We start from the raw sequence: 18,446 nt of genomic DNA on the forward strand, positions 1-18,446 counted from the left end.
TAGAAGCCATCATGACATCCACACCCATAACTTCCGTCCGTCATATACTTTAATTAAAGATACATACCTCGACAAGTAAAATCATTCTCTTGATAGAACCCATCATGACATGCTCACCAATAACTTCCGTCCGTCATATACTTTAATTAAAGATAGATACATACCTCGACAAGTAAAATCATTCTCTTGATAGAACCCTTCATGACACGCGCACCAATAACTTCCATCCGTGTTGGTACAATTAGAATGGGACGGGCAAGAACTCTCCTTACATTCGTCTATGTCTGTAACGTTTTAAAATTTTATAGTTTAAATGTTTATAATCATATTTCCATCATACTCTTACAATTGATATAAACACAGTGAACAACTAAAACCCTTAAGACTGAAATAATATCACATGAAAAAATAATTTACAAATATATATATTTTTTTTTAATTGTCACAAAACTGAATGAGCACAAACCAATTTAAATTATCATTAAATTTGGAACAATCCTGCAAATGGTAAATTTTTTTAGTTTTTAATATAAAAGTGATCATAAATAGTTTACTTTTGTCATCATCTTAACCATCATTCATTCTCCAGACTTAATATGTTATTTTGAAATCAAACAAAACTATACATTAATTTCTAATGAATTAAAATAACATAATACCCTGACACTGTCCATTCAGCAGCTGATATCCTGGTATACAGTTGCATGTATAGCTACCAATCGTGTTGATACACTCTGTATGATCCGAACATGGAGAAGACAGACATTCATCTACTTCTGAAATATAGATTAAGACGAAAGTGTGATAATTTCAGACATTTGGTCTAACAAAAACACTTTTATGAAGTTATGAATTTGCTAATCACTAATGTTATGATCAGATTATTAAAAAATCACTTCAATTACTGTTTCCAATAAATGAGTAAGTCATAAACAATTGTGTGGAAAGCTATGATGTAATGATATGTTGTTTGTAAATGTTTGTAATAGATGATGCATTTTCATGTTATTTGTAGTGTCAAATTAAATTATTAAAACAAACTAATTTATTTCAAGATTATGAAATTTACCTTCGCACTGCTTGTTGATCATTTGATAACCAGAAGAACAGTTACACATGTAGCTGCCAACGGTGTTAATACATTCTGATTGTGACGGACAGATACCATACAAGCATTCATTAACATCTGAAAAATATTTACACGTTCACATTAACATGTTATATTGATAAGGTGAGATTACATTCAAAATTAATATAATTACATTTACAATCGAAGAAAAAAAAAGAATCATCAATTGGTTTGAATTTTGAAATTCATAATGCAAATCTAATTTGTTTAAAACATTAATGATGAGGAGTCTTTTTATCAATCTTCATACATATTCTTAGGTTATGCATGTTATGATACCAATCGCAAAAGAAAGTTTACTCACCGCGGCATTCCGTTCCTGTGTTAATGTAACCAGTCATGCAGGTACAGGTAAAACTTCCATTAGTGTTTGAACAGCTTGAATGATCTGGACAGGGGTTATTCTGACATTCATTGAAATCTACAAAAAGATCCTTTCACTAGATGGGATAACAGTGCTTACAAAGATATTCGAAAGTTAATTTTATTTCCGATCAGTCAAGACTATAATATTATCTATAGGCTTTCTGTTGTATAGCGAAAAGGTCTTAATATTATTATTCAGGTTTCACTGCATTTGAAATTCAATATTGTCTATACGATATAACATAGTAATATTTCAATAAAAATAAGTTTGAGCACATTTAGGATTAAGATATTTTCGTGTTTGATACTCTTGTTTTAAAATTATGTTATTTTCTGCATTCACATGAAATATTTTACACGAAATCGAGTGCGAAAATATTATCAGCAAATAAAGTAATCGGAAGTACCCTTCCATTGCTTTAAAAAAAATGGAAAGTTTAAATTTCAGCATTTTACCTATATTTTGAATTGGTAGACTATTTAAGTAATATTAGTATATATTTTTTTTCGAACCTCGTAACAATTTAACGAAACTTGAATTAACCATTTTTGTAGTATAATTTATTTTCCGAATATTGCAATGTTTTTGTACACACTATCATAAAATACCTATACAGTCGCCACCGAAATCCTGGTAACCAGCTCTACAGGAACAGCCATAACTACCCTTCAAGTTGTTGCAAACAGAGTTCATAGGACATGGGCTATTCAAACATTCATTTATATCTGCAACAAATATGGTAAATGAATTAAAGCGAATGGTATACCGGTACCATATATTGAACAAGTACCTATTCGCTTTCCATATTCTTTTGTAATACATTCTCTCTTAAATGTTTTCATACCACCATGGAAAGTGTGTTATTTTGCAGTAAAAAGCGACAATAATACTTATGTAATTGCTTTATAACTGCACGTGTCGTTGAGATTAAAGGATGTGTTATTAAAAAATGTACATACTTTTGAGCTTATTTTGTGAAAAGTAAAGAGTTATAAACCGATTCAAGCCCTTTCAGCGTACAAACTGAACGGTACCTACAATGCGTTGCTTCATTGAAACATTCCTTTAAATTCATGACAATATAGTTTATACTCAATGCAAAATCTTACATATTTTCTCTAAATGTCTACAAGGCCGCGGCTGCAGTACTATTGTATAACCTTTTAAAAAATGTTTAAAAATGAATAAAGGCAACAGTAGTATACCGCTGTTTTAAACTTCCAAAGAATGATGATACTAAGGTTTTGAAAGTATAATCAAATAAGAATATATTGACCTTCACATGCGTCTTGTGACTTTACAAATCCAGTATTACAGGTGCATATATAATTTCCATCTGTATTGTTACACGTAGAATCAGAAGGGCAAACGTCTTGCAAACATTCATTTATGTCTGTAAAACAAGGAAAATAGATGCTAATACATTTCTGAACAATACCAGTTAAGGCAGATCATCCAGACATATAATACACAAAATAATTGCACCTAATGAACATTATTTTCTAATCATCTTACCGCATATATATAGTCTTATTGTTTTTGTTTTTTTTATCTTTCAAAATTATTTTGGTGTGTAATTTTGAGATTTATTTATAAAGAATATCAACAATTAACTCACCTGTACATATACCACCTATATTTTGATATCCGTGATCACATACACAGTAAAACCCACCATCTATATTTATACATGTAGAATGGTTGGAACATACGTCTGGATCTGAGCATTCATCTATATCTAGAATTCAAAAAGGAAAACAAACAAGACTTAAGCAGGACTGTGGAGAACAGCAGTAATGCAAAAACATTTAGTTCGAGATCATACTAAATTTATTCATTTGTTCCATATAAAAGTGAGGTAATGTTTCTAATTTATATTCTTTGACAGATCTATCGTATCATTTGTCAAAAATTATTAAGACATTTCACTTTAGTATATTTATAATGTTTTTAAAAGTAGAATTCTTCATTGATAAAGCTAAAAAGATGAGCTGCACAGTTGAAAGTTATTATTGGTTTTCTTATTTCTATCTTAAAAATACCTAGGCATGCTCCTCCAGATTCATAGAAGCCTTCTTCACAGGTGCAGGTAAAACTGCCAATAGTATTGTTACAATAAGCATGGCTTGGACAGGCATAGTCTAAACATTCATTAATATCTACAAGTATATACTATTGATTTCGTTATTCTATATTAAGAAAGATTCTATAAACAAAAATTTTGGTTCTATTTGGTAGAGGAAGAACCAATTATTCATCCGGGATGCTTTATTGTTACTCCCCTAGTTTTTTTTTTCGTTTTTTGTGTCTTTTAATTTAATTTCATTTTGTTTTGGTCATGGTAATGTATGATGGACTTTCTAATTCTAATTTTTTTTGTCTAAAGAAGGTGGTTCTCTACGGCTACTCCGATTTCCTCGACCAATTAAAGCTGACCTCTGCGATAAAGTCGAAACTAGCTGAAAGTGGCGTTAAGCACACACAATCAACAATTCCACCTAACTCTATCAATAAATAAAGGCAACAGTAGTATACCGCTGTTCAAAACTCATAAATCAATGGACAAAAAACAAAATCGGGGTAACAAACTAAAACTGAGGGAACCGCATTAAATATTAGAGGAGAACAACGACACAACATTAAAAAGTAACACACACAGCAACGGACTAAACATTAGACAACATCCGATGAGAATAACCAATATAACATCAAAACCAAATATATGAATTTGGGATAGAAAAGTACCGTGACACGTCTTATAGTAATGTGAATTCACACTCAAAAATAGGAGAAAACAAACGACACAACGGAAACACAACGTAAAAATGTTACACACACAGAAACGAACTATGATATAACAATGGCCATTATAATCTAGTCTCCAAATTAAGAATGACCTCAACAAAACGATATACTTTAGTCATTTACCATCAATGTCATTATTCGGACGCACGAAATTTATTTAGTGCTATTTTTATTTTTTATCTATGTGAGTATTTGAAAGGTTTCTTCATCAATCTTGTAAATAAAATTTTGTTTTAGTATATTTGAAAAGGGAAAATGTTAAATCTATTATTCTTAATGGCTTCTTTGCTGCATGAGTTCTTGCTAATGTTTGTGTTTTTCAATAAAATAAAAAAAAATCTTATATAAAATTTGACCTTCACAGAGTCCAACATTGGATTTCTTGAAGCCTTCATCGCACTGACATTTGTAACTTCCAACAGTGTTTATACAAGATGAATTACTTGTGCATATATCTGCTGTCATGCACTCATCCACATCTGCAAAATGTATTAATAGCAAATAACATTAACTGTTATTATTTTACTGCACAAATTGCGAATTTTCAACAAATAACGTCTCTTCGGTATTGCTTGTGGCCAATATATTTGAAAGCTCAAAACCCGATACAAACGTTAAAGTGCTGATGAGAACAAATATTGCTTAAATTAAAGTCGAACCATAAAAAGGAAGCAGTGCTATGTGCGAGGGAGATTAATTTAGAATGCATAAAAATATACCTTATAACAACAAATTAAAATATATATCATATTCTCGTATATAGAAATGCCGGTCTCGTTGGCTTTTGAAAAAAAATTGCAATTTATAATACTTAATGTTAATGTCATAGATGCAGCCAAGACCGTCGACTTAAACTTAAGGGTTTCAGCTTAAGTTATAAAAGATATGTAGTCAAAGATGATCATAACATGATTTAGGTTGTGTTATTATATATTTTCTTTTTCTTTTTCTCTTAAAGATTTAATGGTTGCTTTGCTTTTTAAATTTATCAACTTTCAATGTTGCTATTAAAGATCGACTTAGAAGCGCTCTCCAAACGCAGTTATTTTTGATACAGATATCAATACATATATTGCATAAAACAATCTTACCTTTACATATGTCATTTTCTTGGTAGAATCCTGCTCTGCATGTACATGTATAACTTCCTACTGTATTATTACAAATGGAATACGGTGGACAAAGGTAATTTGTACACTCGTCAAAGTCTAAAAAAAAGAAGATACAACAATGTGGAAAACCATACAGTGGACAATACTTTGAAAGAAAGTTGATAATAATGCAATGTGGTTTCAATAGATAAAAATTTAAGGTAGAAGATTTGTTTTTTCAACTTTTGATTATTAACATTACCTTATCATTTTTTATTATATTGAACGCTTACATATATTTGCCTCCCTGGCATTGAAAAACATAATACCATAGTTGCTGTGAACACAACGTCTATATAACAACATTATTGAGTGTGAGAATATACTTATACATCAACATTGGATCTACGATAATGGTCTATTACGGTCTCGCATAAAAACAGCATTCTTCGTTACATCTAACGCACACTGTGGTTAACATCCGAACGTGTTTTACGATGACATTACAGCATTCTTCGTTACATCTAACGCACACTGTGGTAACATCCGAACGTGTTTTACGATGACATTACAATACACTTACCCTTACAAGTACCAACATCCAAGATGTATCCAGGATGACAAATACAAGTATGATCGTGTCCAATACTGGAACAATTACTGTTTCCTGGACAGGGAGCAGATAAGCATGGGTCAACTAAAATATATTATCGACGTCACACTAATGCTTTAAGATATACATGTAGTGTACATATACCAGTATTCATTTATTAGAAGCGTCTGACGCTAGTTGCATAGTAAAATTCATGTTCTTATATGACTTTCTCGTTATTTAGAACAATATTTAATGTGTAAATGAGTATTTTTACTAATTGGATTCACACATTAAGCTGCGTATTATCATTTTGTAGTATTTTGTTTAAACTGTAAAGTTACATCACAAGCTATTTATAGTGTCTATTTAAAACCGTTTTTACAGGAAATACAAGCTTAAGTTAAACGGAATGCACATTGAAAATTCTCTAAAGGGAGATATATCCATGAATTGTAGAGCATTTTGTTGTATCATTCGAGTCTGCGATCTACCGAAGTCAAATTATTTCAATATGGATACCTTTGCAGTATTTGTCTATATCAAGCACTTTTTTAAATGTGCCTGATTGTTTGGTACACCATTATCTAGTATTAAAGGAACTTACTGTAGGGTGTTGTTAAAGGTGGAGTTGTAACAACATCTTCAGCTGAGGTCGTTCTCGTTCCTTGTTCTTATAAAACATAAATATGTACAAAATGAAATGTTTATTAGTTCTGCTGATTAGCTAAACATTGTTTCGTAATTGAGTGAAAATACATAGAAAATACACGTAGAATGTCAAGTAAAGTGAAGGATAAAACAAAATATTCTATCATATAAAAAAAGTACCTCGCTATCATATTATTGGACCTTGGAACTGTTTTTCCGAATCAGAGCTAGGGCTAAGCAAACCTTACTGTACTGTGTTAATATTTATTTTTCGCAGGATATGTCAAAAAAATATCATGCGTACCACGACGTATCAATTAAATGGTACAAAAAATGATAAAGATAATTACAAAATACGTTGAACCATACACGTCTAAATCATTCAATCGCGTAGTGGAATTAACTATTTGTGGATTCTTATAAGTTCTATATATAACTTTTGGACTATTTTTAATCTCGGTCTATTTCTGAAATTTATTCTTACATACTTTTGATTTTTAAACCCTATATGCTAACATTGTCTATGTAAATTTTAAAATTGTTTATATGCACATTGAACGACAAATCTATGTGACGTATAAAATTTTCTGACGTCAGACACACAAATCATTGAATGTGTTTGTAGATAGATGTTTTTGTGTTCTGTTAAGTTGTTCCTTTTAAAATTGTTATACGATAATGACTGATGTACCCATATTTTGACTATTTTATTTATTGTGTCTGTTTAGTTAACGCATCAATGTAGATATAACGGAATTTGATGAGACTGTCATTAAAGTGAGAGGGTTAGCGCTATAAAACCAGGTTTAATCCACCATTTTCTACATTTGAAAATGCCTGTACCTAGTCCATTCGTTTTTTATGCGTTTTGTTATTTGATTTTGCCATGTTATTATGGACTTTTCGAATTGATTTTCCTCTAAGTTCAGTATTTTTGTGATTTTACTTTTTACTATGCCTCTGCATCCAATTCTTTGTAAAAATCGTGTTTTTTTCCCCCCTTTAAATGGATATGTTTTGCCTTTTTGGTATATATAATTTTCATACCATTGATTTTTTCACTTCTTTTATTTTAAACAAATCAATGTATTCTTCATGTTCTAGATGTCTGAGTATGCGTTGGATAATAGTTAAAAATATGCACTTAATCAAATATATTAATTGTTCCATTTGTATCAAAAGTAAATTAATGAAACAATATCTGTACAATGAATATCATTTAAAAGTATAACGTAAAAATAACGTTTTATTTGTTACCATGTTTATTAATTGATTGTAATATAGCCACCTTACCTATAAAGGAAGTCTCTTGGTCTTTAATAACGTATCCAGGATTACTGACTGCATGATACCCTTGGTTGAGTTTGGCCTTCATAGTTGACGCATCATATTCTACATTAATCACAATGACGTCAAACCGTACTACTATACTGCCAGGTCTATAAAACATGCACATAGGTTATTGGATAAATTTACCTTGAATTTCAAGATGTTGTTGAATGTAAATGTAAATTTAATAATTTCTTTTTAGAAATACGAACCAAAACAAAATGTTGGGTATATTATTTGAGGAAAAATGTCAATCAATATTTATTTTCCAAAAAAGTCTGACTTTATATGAAAAATATTATAATAGTAATCAAAGGTACCAAGATTATAATTTAATACGCAAGACGCGTGTTTCGTCTACACAAGACTCATGAGTGACGCTCAGATCGAAATAGTTATAAAGCCAAACAAGTACAAAGTTGAAGAGCATTGAGGACCAAAATTCCCAAAAGTTGTGCCAAATACGTCTAAGGTAATAACAATTTAACGTGCATCCTCAATTTCCATTAACACATTTAAGTTACAAATAAGATAAAGCTATCACATTAATTCGCTAAATTTGGCTACAGCGATAGTAAATTAATGCATTCAATCAGTGCATCTACGCGAAAGATTTATTTAGTTATCACCATAAATCAGTGGTATTCTGCAATTGTATATAAACTCATCATAGATACCAGGACTAAAAGTATATACGCCAGACGCGCGTTTCGTCTACAAAAGACTCATCTGTGACGCTCGAATACAAAAAAGTTAAAAAGGCCAAACAAAGTACAAAGTTAAAGAGCATTGAGGACCAAAATTCCTAAAAGTTTTACCAATTGTATGCAACAAATGTTTCAAGAATCCAAATATAATGCTATATAGTGGCGAATATATTAGAATACTTACTGGAAACCTGTTATAATCATATGTAGTGGTGAGTATATTAGAATACTTACTGGAAACCTGTTATTATGATATGTAGTGGCGAGTATATTAGAATACTTAGTGGAAACCTGTTATTATGATATGTAGTGGCGAGTATATAAGAATACTTACTGGAAACCTGTTATTATGATATCATCTATCAGTCCTGCTAAGTCAGAATTTGCGAATAGCATCATAAGCTGAAACAAATTGATTAAAACTGTTGCAAAATTAACACATGTGAACGATCCTACTGAAACTTTATTTCAAGATAAAAAGAAGGAAACTTAACTCTGTTGTATTGATAATAAATTATTCAAACATTATGTTATTTTTACCATATGTTGAACAACAGTTACAAATATTATTGAAACACATCCCTTAAACATAATATACTCACAAATTGTCTAATTTGTTCAGCTTTGTCTTTAAATGCTTGTGAATTTGGATCATCCAGGTTATCGTCCCACTCTTCATCTGTTACTATCTGACCTTGGTATTCTGTTTTAGAAACTTCACTTTCAGAATCAGTTACCAATCCGTTAATGGTTGGTGTAGTACTTTTATAAGCCTCATTGACTGTAGTTATCCAATTCGACTCTTCAATCGTCGACAAATGTGCCAGATCTTTCAATGTTGAAGTATCTGTTGTGGCCACAACATTTTTGTCATGGGTTGTTTTAACTTTTGGTATTGTGTATAACTGAGTTGATATATCATTGGTTATCGTGTAAGTAACCCCTGACATGTTAAATATGTCTTCTGTCATAGTAATGTGTTTATCTGTGATTGTGGTTCTCGCTGTGGGTACATCTTGATTTTCTGTAACAGTCTGTCTATCAGAGGTGGTTTCATGTGAAGTACCATCGGGTTTTGTTCCATAAATTGTAGTACTTTGTTCTGTATGCGAGGTTGACTTTATCGTTGTGTCTGTATTTGTTTGTGTGCCGTAAGAAGTGGTAGAGGTACCCACAGTTGTTTGTGTGGCGTCAGAGTTAATAAAGGGACCCACAGTTGTGTCTGTGGCGTCAGAAGTAATAGTAATACCCACAGTTGTTTGTGTGGCGTCAGAGTTGGTAGAGGTACCCACAGTTGTTTGTGCGTCGTCAGAGTTGGTAGAGGAACCCACAGTTGTTTGTGTGCCGTCAGAGTTGGTATATGTACCCACAGTTGTTTGTGCGGCGTCAAAATTGGTAGAGGAACCCACAGTTGTTTGTGTGCCTTCAGAGTTGGTAGAGGTACCCACAGTTGTTTGTGCGGCGTCAGAGTTGGTAGAGGATCCCACAGTTATTTGTGTACCGTCAGATTTGGTAGAGGTACCCACAGTTGTTTGTGCGGTGTCAGAGTTGGTAGAGGAACCCACAGTTGTTTGTGTGGCGTCAGAGTTGGTAGAAGAACCCACAGTTTTTTCTGTGGCGTCAGAAGTAGTAGTAATACCCACAGATGTTTGTGTGGCGTCAAAAGTGGTAGTGGTACCAACAGTTGTTTGTGTGGCGTCAGAATTGGTAGTGGTACCCACAGTTGTATGTGCGGCATCAGAAGTGGTAGTAGTACCCACATTTGTTTTTGTGGCGTCAGAAGCGGAAGTGGTATCCACAGTGGTTTTTATGGCGTCAGAAGTGGTAATAGTACCCTCTGTTGTTTGTGTTATGTCAGAAGTGGTAGTTGTCCCAATATTTATTTGTTTGGCGTCAGAAGCGGCAGTGGTATCCAAAGTTGTTTGTGTGGCGTCAATAGTGGTAGTAGTACCCACATTTGTTCGTGTGGCATCAGCAGTGGCAGTGGTACCCACATTTGTTTGTGTAGCATCAAAAGAGGTAGTGGTATCCACCGTTGTATGTGCTGCGTAAATAGTGGTAGGAGTACCAACAGTTGTTTGTTTGGCGTCAGAAGCGGTAGTGGTATCCAAAGTTGTTTGTGTGGCGTCAAGAGTGTTAGTGGTATCCACAGTTGTTTGCGTGGCATGAGAAGTGTTAGTGGTAGCAACATTTATTTGTGTAGCATCAGAAGCGGTAGTGGTATCCACAGTTGTTTGTGTGGCGTCAATAGTGGTAGTAGTACCCACATTTGTTCGTGTGGTATCAGCAGTGGTAGTGGTACCCACATTTGTTTGTGTAGCATCAAAAGAGGTAGTGGTATTTACCGTTGTGTGTGCTGCGTAAATAGTGGTAGGAGTACCAACAGTTGTTTGTTTGGCATCAGAAGCGGTAGTTGTATCCAAAGTTGTTTGTGTGGCGTCAAGAGTGTTAGTGGTATCCACAATTGTTTGCGTGGCATGAGAAGTGTTAGTGGTAGCAACATTTGTTTGTGTAGCATCAGAAGCGGTAGTGGTATCCACAGTTGTTTGTGTGGCGTCACTAGTGGTAGTAGTACCCACATTTGTTCGTGTGGCATCAGCAGTGGTAGTGGTACCCACATTTGTTTCTGTAGCATCAAAAAAGATAGTGGTATCCACCGTTGTGTGTGCTGTGTAAATAGTGGTAGGAGTACCAACAGTTGTTTGTGTGCCGTCAGAAGTTGTATCTACTGTGGTTTGTGTGATTATTTTAATAGAAGATGCATCTTCCGTAGATTGATCTAATTTTAAAGTCGTGTTGGTTGAATTCTCTGTTGTTATACTAGTGTTAGAAGGTTTAGACGTCTCATCGTATGTTGTTTCCTTGGAGTATGATGTGGTTGATTGAGTAACTCTTGTTTTTTCTGTTATGTCGGAAGATAAAATAGGTGTTATATTTAGTGTCTCTGTGTCTCTTTTAGCCCCTGAATCTGTGACTGTCATCTTACTAGCTGATGTTTCAGTATGTGATGTAGTTGATACTTTTTCTGTACTTCCTTTTATCGTGTTTGAAATATTTGACGTTGTCGTGTTATCGTCTGTTCTTGTTGACATTACGGTAGTGTGTTCTTCTGTGAATACTGAAGATTCTTGTGTCGCAATGCCATCTGTTAGTATTTCATTTGTGATTGAGGATACAGCTGTTGTATCATATTCATCTGTTTTTGAATTTTGAACAGTAACAGCAGTGGTTTCAGCTTGTGTCTGTAATGTAACAGGTTTCCCTATAGTTTCTATTTCTGTGTATGATGTAACAGAGGTCATGTCTAATGATGTGGTACCGACTGTGGTCGTTTCATTTAAAGCAATTGAATCTGCCGTTTCGGAATACGTTGACGTCTGGTCGTGAGACGATTTCATGTTTTCGGTGTACGTCTCCGTGCTAAATGTCAACCCTGATGATATATGTTTGTCAGATGTGTACACATTAGTTGAGAAACTTGAATTGGTGTAATAAGTTTCATCGGAAGGAGTTTGAAACTGAAGTGTAGATGATACTTCAGCAACTGGTGTTACACTCTTTCCATCTTTAGAAACATCAAAAGTTGATGTTTTAACACCGCCATCTTCAGACACTGTTTCAGTTATTGACGTCGTTTGCGTTCCCGTTTTAGAATTGGTAACCATTCCATGAACTGTGGAAATAAAATCTAAATCATCAGTACTATGAATTGAAGCAGAAATATCATTTAATGTTGTCTTACTGAATGATGTTGCTCCGTCGTCGGAAGATGGAAGAGTAGTCTCCGGGTAGGGCGTTTCTGTGCCCAAAGTCGTTTCCACGTTTTGAGAAGTGATGACAGTACTTGATATTTTATTCGTCAAATGGTCAGACGACATATCAGAATATGGTGTAGTAGTAATCATTAAAGAAGGTGCACTTGTACCAAGTAATGTAGAAGTGGCACCTTGGGACGAAACCTTTTCAATTATTGTTGTATCTGTCTGTGTTCCTTTGATGATTGACTCTGTAATAGCAACTCCTGTTAGAGATGTTCCATCACTACTTGATGTTGTAGCAGTATCAACTGTAGAAAGGACTTTAGAACTTGATCTTGTATTTTGCTCCTCTGTTTCGATTGCTTTTGTAGTGGATGTTTTATATGAAGCATCAGAAGATGGTAATATATTACGTGTTAAAGTTTCTCCCGATGTATGTTCTTGCGTTAAAGCTGTTGCCTCAGAGGAAGATTCGTCAATTTCGAATTGGGAAGTTACCCCTGATGAAACCATACTAATCCTTGTCGTACGTTCTGTTACCTCTGGCGAAGTTTGTACAGTACTTGATGTTGTTGAAAATTCTTCAGAATAAGGTGTTTCCTTTTTCGATGTAGATGTCCCTGCTAATAATTCCTTAGAGGTAAATTCATCTTCAACATTAGATGTTGAAGATATACTTTCTGAAAATACAATAGCATTTGTTGTTCCACTAGATTTATGTGAAGAATGTTGCATAGTATTTGATGAAACATCAGACGTATCAGTTGAAACAGAAAAGATGTTTGGTGTCGAAGTCGCAGTATATGGGACACGAGTATTGGAAGTTGTAGCAGGTACGTCATGGGAAGATGTTTCGCTAAATGTTACAACTGAAATGTCGGGAGGTTTCAAAGTGCTAGCAGCTGCAGTCACTGCCTTTTGAGATGCGGCTTCGCTGTTTGATGTAATATGTGTAACTTCCGAGGAAGATATTTCAGTTCGTAGAAACGTATTCGCAATATCTGATGAGGTAGTCTCTATTCTCGAAGACGGTTCATTTATCTTTGAGGTAAAGGTTTCTAAATCAGTGATAGGTGTTTTAGTTGTTGTCGTGTTAGACCTTGTCTGAGAATGAGCTGATGTTTCCTCGTCATTATCCATAGAAGTCATCTCAGTGTGTAATGTTACATACAATGACTTGGCAGATGTCACCTGATGCAGAGATGTTTCAGTACCAGAAGTTTCCGCCGCCTCTGTAGCATATGCGATAGGAGTTGACACAGCAGTTACATCTGGAAAACTTGAAACCTTTGCAACGGAAACTGTGGTTTCTATCTTTTCAGAAGACGTCTTTGTTGATGTAGCAACATTTGGAAAAAAAGACACACCAGTAGTCTTCTGTGAAGATGTTTTACTAATTGACAATGAGGCGTCATCCGAAGGTGTATAAGTTGACGATGTTCTTTCATCTACTCCAAGAGAATATGCTTGGGTAACTGATACTGTATCCTCAATTTTCGTAGACGGCGTGTATTTAACAAAGGTTGTTAAATCCATTTTGTTGATAGAAGACCGAGTTATTGATTGTGCATCATCTGTCACTCTTTGGGGCGTGTCATTTATTAATGTGGTTCCCTCTACACCTGAAGATGATACTGGTATAACAGATGTTGTTTCCTCATATTTCGTCGAAAGTGCATCAATAATAGATATTGTACCGTCAACCTTATGAGTTGTTTGTTCCTTTGACGGAGTAGTTCTACCTTCGTCAGAGGGAGTTTTGCTTATTAAAGTAGTAACCTCCATCTCCTGGGTAGGTGCAGTTGTAACGGATGTTGTTCTTTCCGTCTTTTGGGAAGTCGTCTTACCAGTTGATGGAACCTCAGTATCTGAAGCTGTAATTATTACTTCTGGGGAAGCTACTTCAGCATCTATCGTTCTAGTTATAACTTCCTGTTGTGACGTTGCCTCATTATTTGACTTTGAAGACACTGATTTTGTAGAGGAAACCTCGGTTTTTAACGTTGTTACTTTACTATCTAGAGACGTCCCTTCAGTTTTTGTTGTTGTAGATGTCATTTTAGGAGATAATAACTCAACATCCGATGGTGTAATCATTTCCACTGTGGTCGGTGAATCACTACCTAAAGTAGTACTTATCATCTTTTGAGACGTGACAGCCGTAGTTGAATATGTAGTCTCAACCTTTTGTGACGGTACATCAGTATTCAACGCTGTACTTATACCCTCTAAAGATTTAATGTCAGTTACGGGTTCTGTAAACACCACCACCGTAGAAGGCACCGTTGTCGCCTTTGATTCAACATAACCTTGTGTTGTCGAAGGCAAATCACGAGAGACAGTTCCAATTGTTGTTGAACTCACAGATGCAAATTCTTTGTCAGAATTATCTGTAAAGGTAACGATAATGCCTGATAATAATTCTTTGTCTGATGTCACGATTGCATTTATTTCTGTTCTTCTTGAGTCAAAAGTTGCATCTTCAGAAGTCATTTTGGAACCAAATGGTACACTAGATGTTCCAACGGGAGATGTGTTTGACATATCAGCTGTCCCACTTTTCGTTCGAGAAGTACTGGAATCACCAGTCGATGTATCCGTATATAGTGAAATGTCGTTAACTGAATCTTTAGGTGGAGAAATCTCAGGTGAGGATGAATCAGTAAAGCCTACAGTTGTGTCCGTATGTAAGTGTCTAGTGGAAATTGACGCCGTAGAAGGAACATCCTCTGTAGTGTATGTTTTAGTTACCTCATCAATACCGGTTGTAATCGAATTACTTACAACTTTTTCAGTATATTCAGTATGTAATGGAAAGCCAGATGAAAAATCCTCTTTTACTGTGCTAGATCTATATCCATTTTCAATATTAAAGGTTGATTTTTCAAAGCCTGTTGTTTCAATGCTTTCATTTTCCGTACTCTTGCTTGACATACCATCTAAAATCGATGTTGTAATGGTAGTTTGTAAATTATTTGTCGTGTCTTTTAATGAATCTAAGGTTGACATCTTTGTTGCAGATTCCTTATCCATGGATGATGTTTTCGAGTCTGATATACGTGTGTCATGTCGACTTGTTGCTGAAGAAAAATGTGCCGGCAGTTCAGTTGTTATGTCAGCTGGTGATGAAAGTTTGGTGTATGTCGTCTGTCTTGAAAGCGTAGGTTGTGAACCATAAGCTAAAGAGCTTGTGAGTTTTGATGTCGGGATTAAAGATTCCGTACCTTCATTATTGGATGGAGTTGATGTACTTGATTCTGAAAAAGCAGGGAATGTATTATCATATGCATTAGTACTCATATCTGTTTTGAAAGTATTTGTTATTGCATCAGTATTTAATTTATTTGTCAAAGTACTTATAATATTCCGAAAACTCGTAGTAGTCTGAGTAATGTCCCTATTTTGTGAATAAGTTGCAGAAGTAAAATCGATGTTTCTATTATCAACACTAGAAACAGTAGATTTATCAACCATATAACCTGAATGGTGTTTACTATCTTGTGTTGTGAGAGTTTGTGAAAGGGTTAAAGCCTGTCCACCAGGGGTCAATGCAGAACTATGAAAATTTTGTAATAATGTGTAATCAGTTGTGGCGTGAGTTATTCTATCTGATGGCTCACCGCCAGTTGTAAGTCCTTCTGTAAAATCATTGTCTGTAAGTTTTGCGGTTTGATGTTTTGAAAAAGTATCAGCTGTAGTTTCTGGAGTTTGTGTTGTTGTTTTACGTTGTCTTTCAGGTGTGGTCGATACATCTTCGACTCGTGTTGTTTTCACAGAAATTATTGATGATTGCTGGTTTCCTGCCGAAGCCTTTGATGTAGAGGCATAAAAAACTTCTGAGGTTTCATCTTCCGAAGAAGTATCAGCTGTAGTTTCTAGATTTACTACTTGTGTTGACGTTTTACTTTGTCCTTCGGATGTGGTCGATATTTTTTGGACTGGCATTGTTTTCGCAGTAATTGTTGACGGATGATGGTTTGATGGCGAAGCAGGGACTTTTAATGTCGTATAGGTTCCGAAGAAAGCTTCTGTAGGAATATCATTTTCAGTTGTTGCTTTACTGTTGGAAATCTCTAATGTAGTAGTATAAGTATTAAGAAGAGTTGATCCTCCTGTCAAGTGATTATTGGAAGTTCTTGTTTTTAAGGGTGCAATTTCTGTTATAGTTGGATTACTTGATATCTCTGAAGTGGTCATTGGGATTTTTGTTGTCGCCGGGGTCCTTTCGAATGTAGATGTTGATATTGGTATTTCTGTTGTAATTATACTGGTGAGTGTTTTTGTTCTTGAAATTGTATTTATTTCTGCGGTTTTTCGATCCTCTGAATTGGTTGGATATGTTGTAATGTTCGTCATAGCTGGATCATTGGAAATAGTTCTTGAGACAGTGGTTGTTGCTGTTGGCATCGGATAATTAGTTATTGTTTTGGAAGTTGTCGGATAATTGGAAAATGTTGATAATTTTAGAAATTTAGTTATCGATTGTTCTGTTTCTTGTAAAGATTGTGACAATGTTTCAAAATTATGTGGTGTAGTTCCAAGTTTTTCTGTGTTTGATATACTGGAAGACATTTTTGTTTCCGGCTCTGTATACGACTCAGCGTAACCTGTTACTGTGTGTCTTTCGTCTTTACTTGATGTTTTTTTCTCCTGCTGATTAGTTGTTATAGAAGTCGTTTCTGCATCAGGAAAGAATGTTGTTGCTGCAATATCATCTGTCGTCGGTAAAACTGTTTCAACCGAATCAGAGGTCAGCTCTGAAGGTGTTGACATTGCACGTTCTTCTTCGTTAGTTGACGAAGATGTTTGAGTTATAATTCTGTATGTATCGTCAGTGGTTTGCAAATTCTTCGTTGTTAGTGTATCTGAAAATATTACAAATGTGATTAAACTATTTTCGAATGGTGAATGGTAGAAATTATTACTGTTCGTTTAACTTAAATATACCGTTGTTATTGTCATCTCTTTCGAGACTTGGAAAGTTTCTCTGAATTTTCAGACATTTTTTTTATAATTGAAAATGATAGTTTGGAAATGATTCATTTTAGTCCTATAAATACATATTTGCCAAATACAAACGTACATTGTTGTGCAAAATTTCAATATAGACTACTCTTTACGCATGCAGTAATGTGTTTGCAGTATAAGTTTTATTTTGACACATTGCGAACTGCTGATAATTTTTTTTTTAATTTTCCGACGCTTTTTATTAAACTATAGAATATATACTTTCTGTTTCAGAACTCGTTATATGATTTTGAAACTGTTATTTCTTCATAAGGGTTAAAACTGTCGCCAGTTTTATCACTTGTAATTGTGAAGAAAAACCGAAGCTGCTGTTACATAATACTATCGTTGAGGGTTGGTATATGTCAAATAGATACTAGTAGTAACAGCAGTGTGTTCATTGTTTTTCTCAAAAGTTTTCGACAGCAATATGCTTTAACCATTATCAACAGAATTCACCATTGCTGTAGTTTCTCTGGAAGTCATTCTCTGGTCAATAATTGTAGCTGCATCATCAGCAACTGACATGTTTTGAGAAACCATTTTTTACAAGGGTGGTTTGTCAATCTTTTTTCATAAACCTTCTCCGCAGAGCTGCTTTTTGCAGTTGATGAAAGTGTTTGTAAGGTACTTAAATTATTATTGTACTCACTTGTGGATGCCTTGATTTTTGCATGCTGAACAGTAACAGGTGTTGTATAACCTGTATGGTCTCCAGGTTTACTGGACTGTAGAGTTGTATAACCATTTACATCTGTAACTTTATCAATGACGTATTCTGTACTTATTCTGTTTGAATCAGTAGTTTGTAAGTTTTCTAAAGTGAAAATGGAACTAAAACTGCTTCCAGGTGATTGTGTAACATGTCTATCAACAGTTGTTCCACCATCTGTAGTACTTATACCAGTACCGACACTTGTTAATTGTTCGGTGGTAGCGGTCGTTATTTCCTTGTCTAAGTTCATGCTTACGTTGCTGGTAGAAGCGCTATTTAAAGGAAACGCTGTGGT

General features: G+C 34.5%; 1 protein-coding gene and 1 long non-coding RNA gene across 2 annotated transcripts; both read right to left on the reverse strand.

Moving 5' to 3' along the window:
- Positions 1–1,040: 1,040 nt before the first annotated feature.
- On the reverse strand, positions 1,041–5,499 carry LOC143046494 (uncharacterized). Its single transcript, XM_076219650.1, has 8 exons — positions 5,393–5,499; positions 4,658–4,780; positions 3,539–3,655; positions 3,115–3,234; positions 2,773–2,889; positions 2,105–2,221; positions 1,434–1,550; positions 1,041–1,186 (listed from the first exon to the last, which is right to left on the reverse strand). Exons 2-8 carry the CDS (start codon positions 4,764–4,766, stop codon positions 1,041–1,043), a joined length of 843 nt encoding a protein of 280 aa, XP_076075765.1. The 5' UTR covers positions 4,767–4,780; positions 5,393–5,499.
- Positions 5,500–6,591: 1,092 nt separating this feature from the next.
- LOC143046651 (uncharacterized) lies at positions 6,592–9,073 on the reverse strand. The gene is made up of 3 exons (XR_012969205.1): positions 9,006–9,073; positions 7,929–8,074; positions 6,592–6,657 (listed from the first exon to the last, which is right to left on the reverse strand). It is a non-coding gene; the product is annotated as an uncharacterized LOC143046651 (long non-coding RNA).
- Between the last annotated feature and the right edge of the window lie 9,373 nt (positions 9,074–18,446).

The sequence above is a fragment of the Mytilus galloprovincialis genome, chromosome 9 (assembly GCF_965363235.1).
Source record: "Mytilus galloprovincialis chromosome 9, xbMytGall1.hap1.1, whole genome shotgun sequence".
In the NCBI taxonomy this organism is placed as follows: domain Eukaryota; kingdom Metazoa; phylum Mollusca; class Bivalvia; order Mytilida; family Mytilidae; genus Mytilus; species Mytilus galloprovincialis.

What these genes read in the sequence shown, in the direction of transcription:
- LOC143046494 (XM_076219650.1), bottom strand. Translation starts at nt 4,766, where the DNA reads ATGACAGCAGATATATGCACAAGTAATTCATCTTGTATAAACACTGTT. An exon ending in TATAGGTGGTATATGTACAG is followed by an intron (nt 2,890 to 3,114) that starts GTGAGTTAATTG and finishes CTTGTTTTACAG; the next exon opens with ACATAAATGAATGTTTGCAA. An exon ending in CACAGGAACGGAATGCCGCG is followed by an intron (nt 1,187 to 1,433) that starts GTGAGTAAACTT and finishes AATATTTTTCAG; the next exon opens with ATGTTAATGAATGCTTGTAT.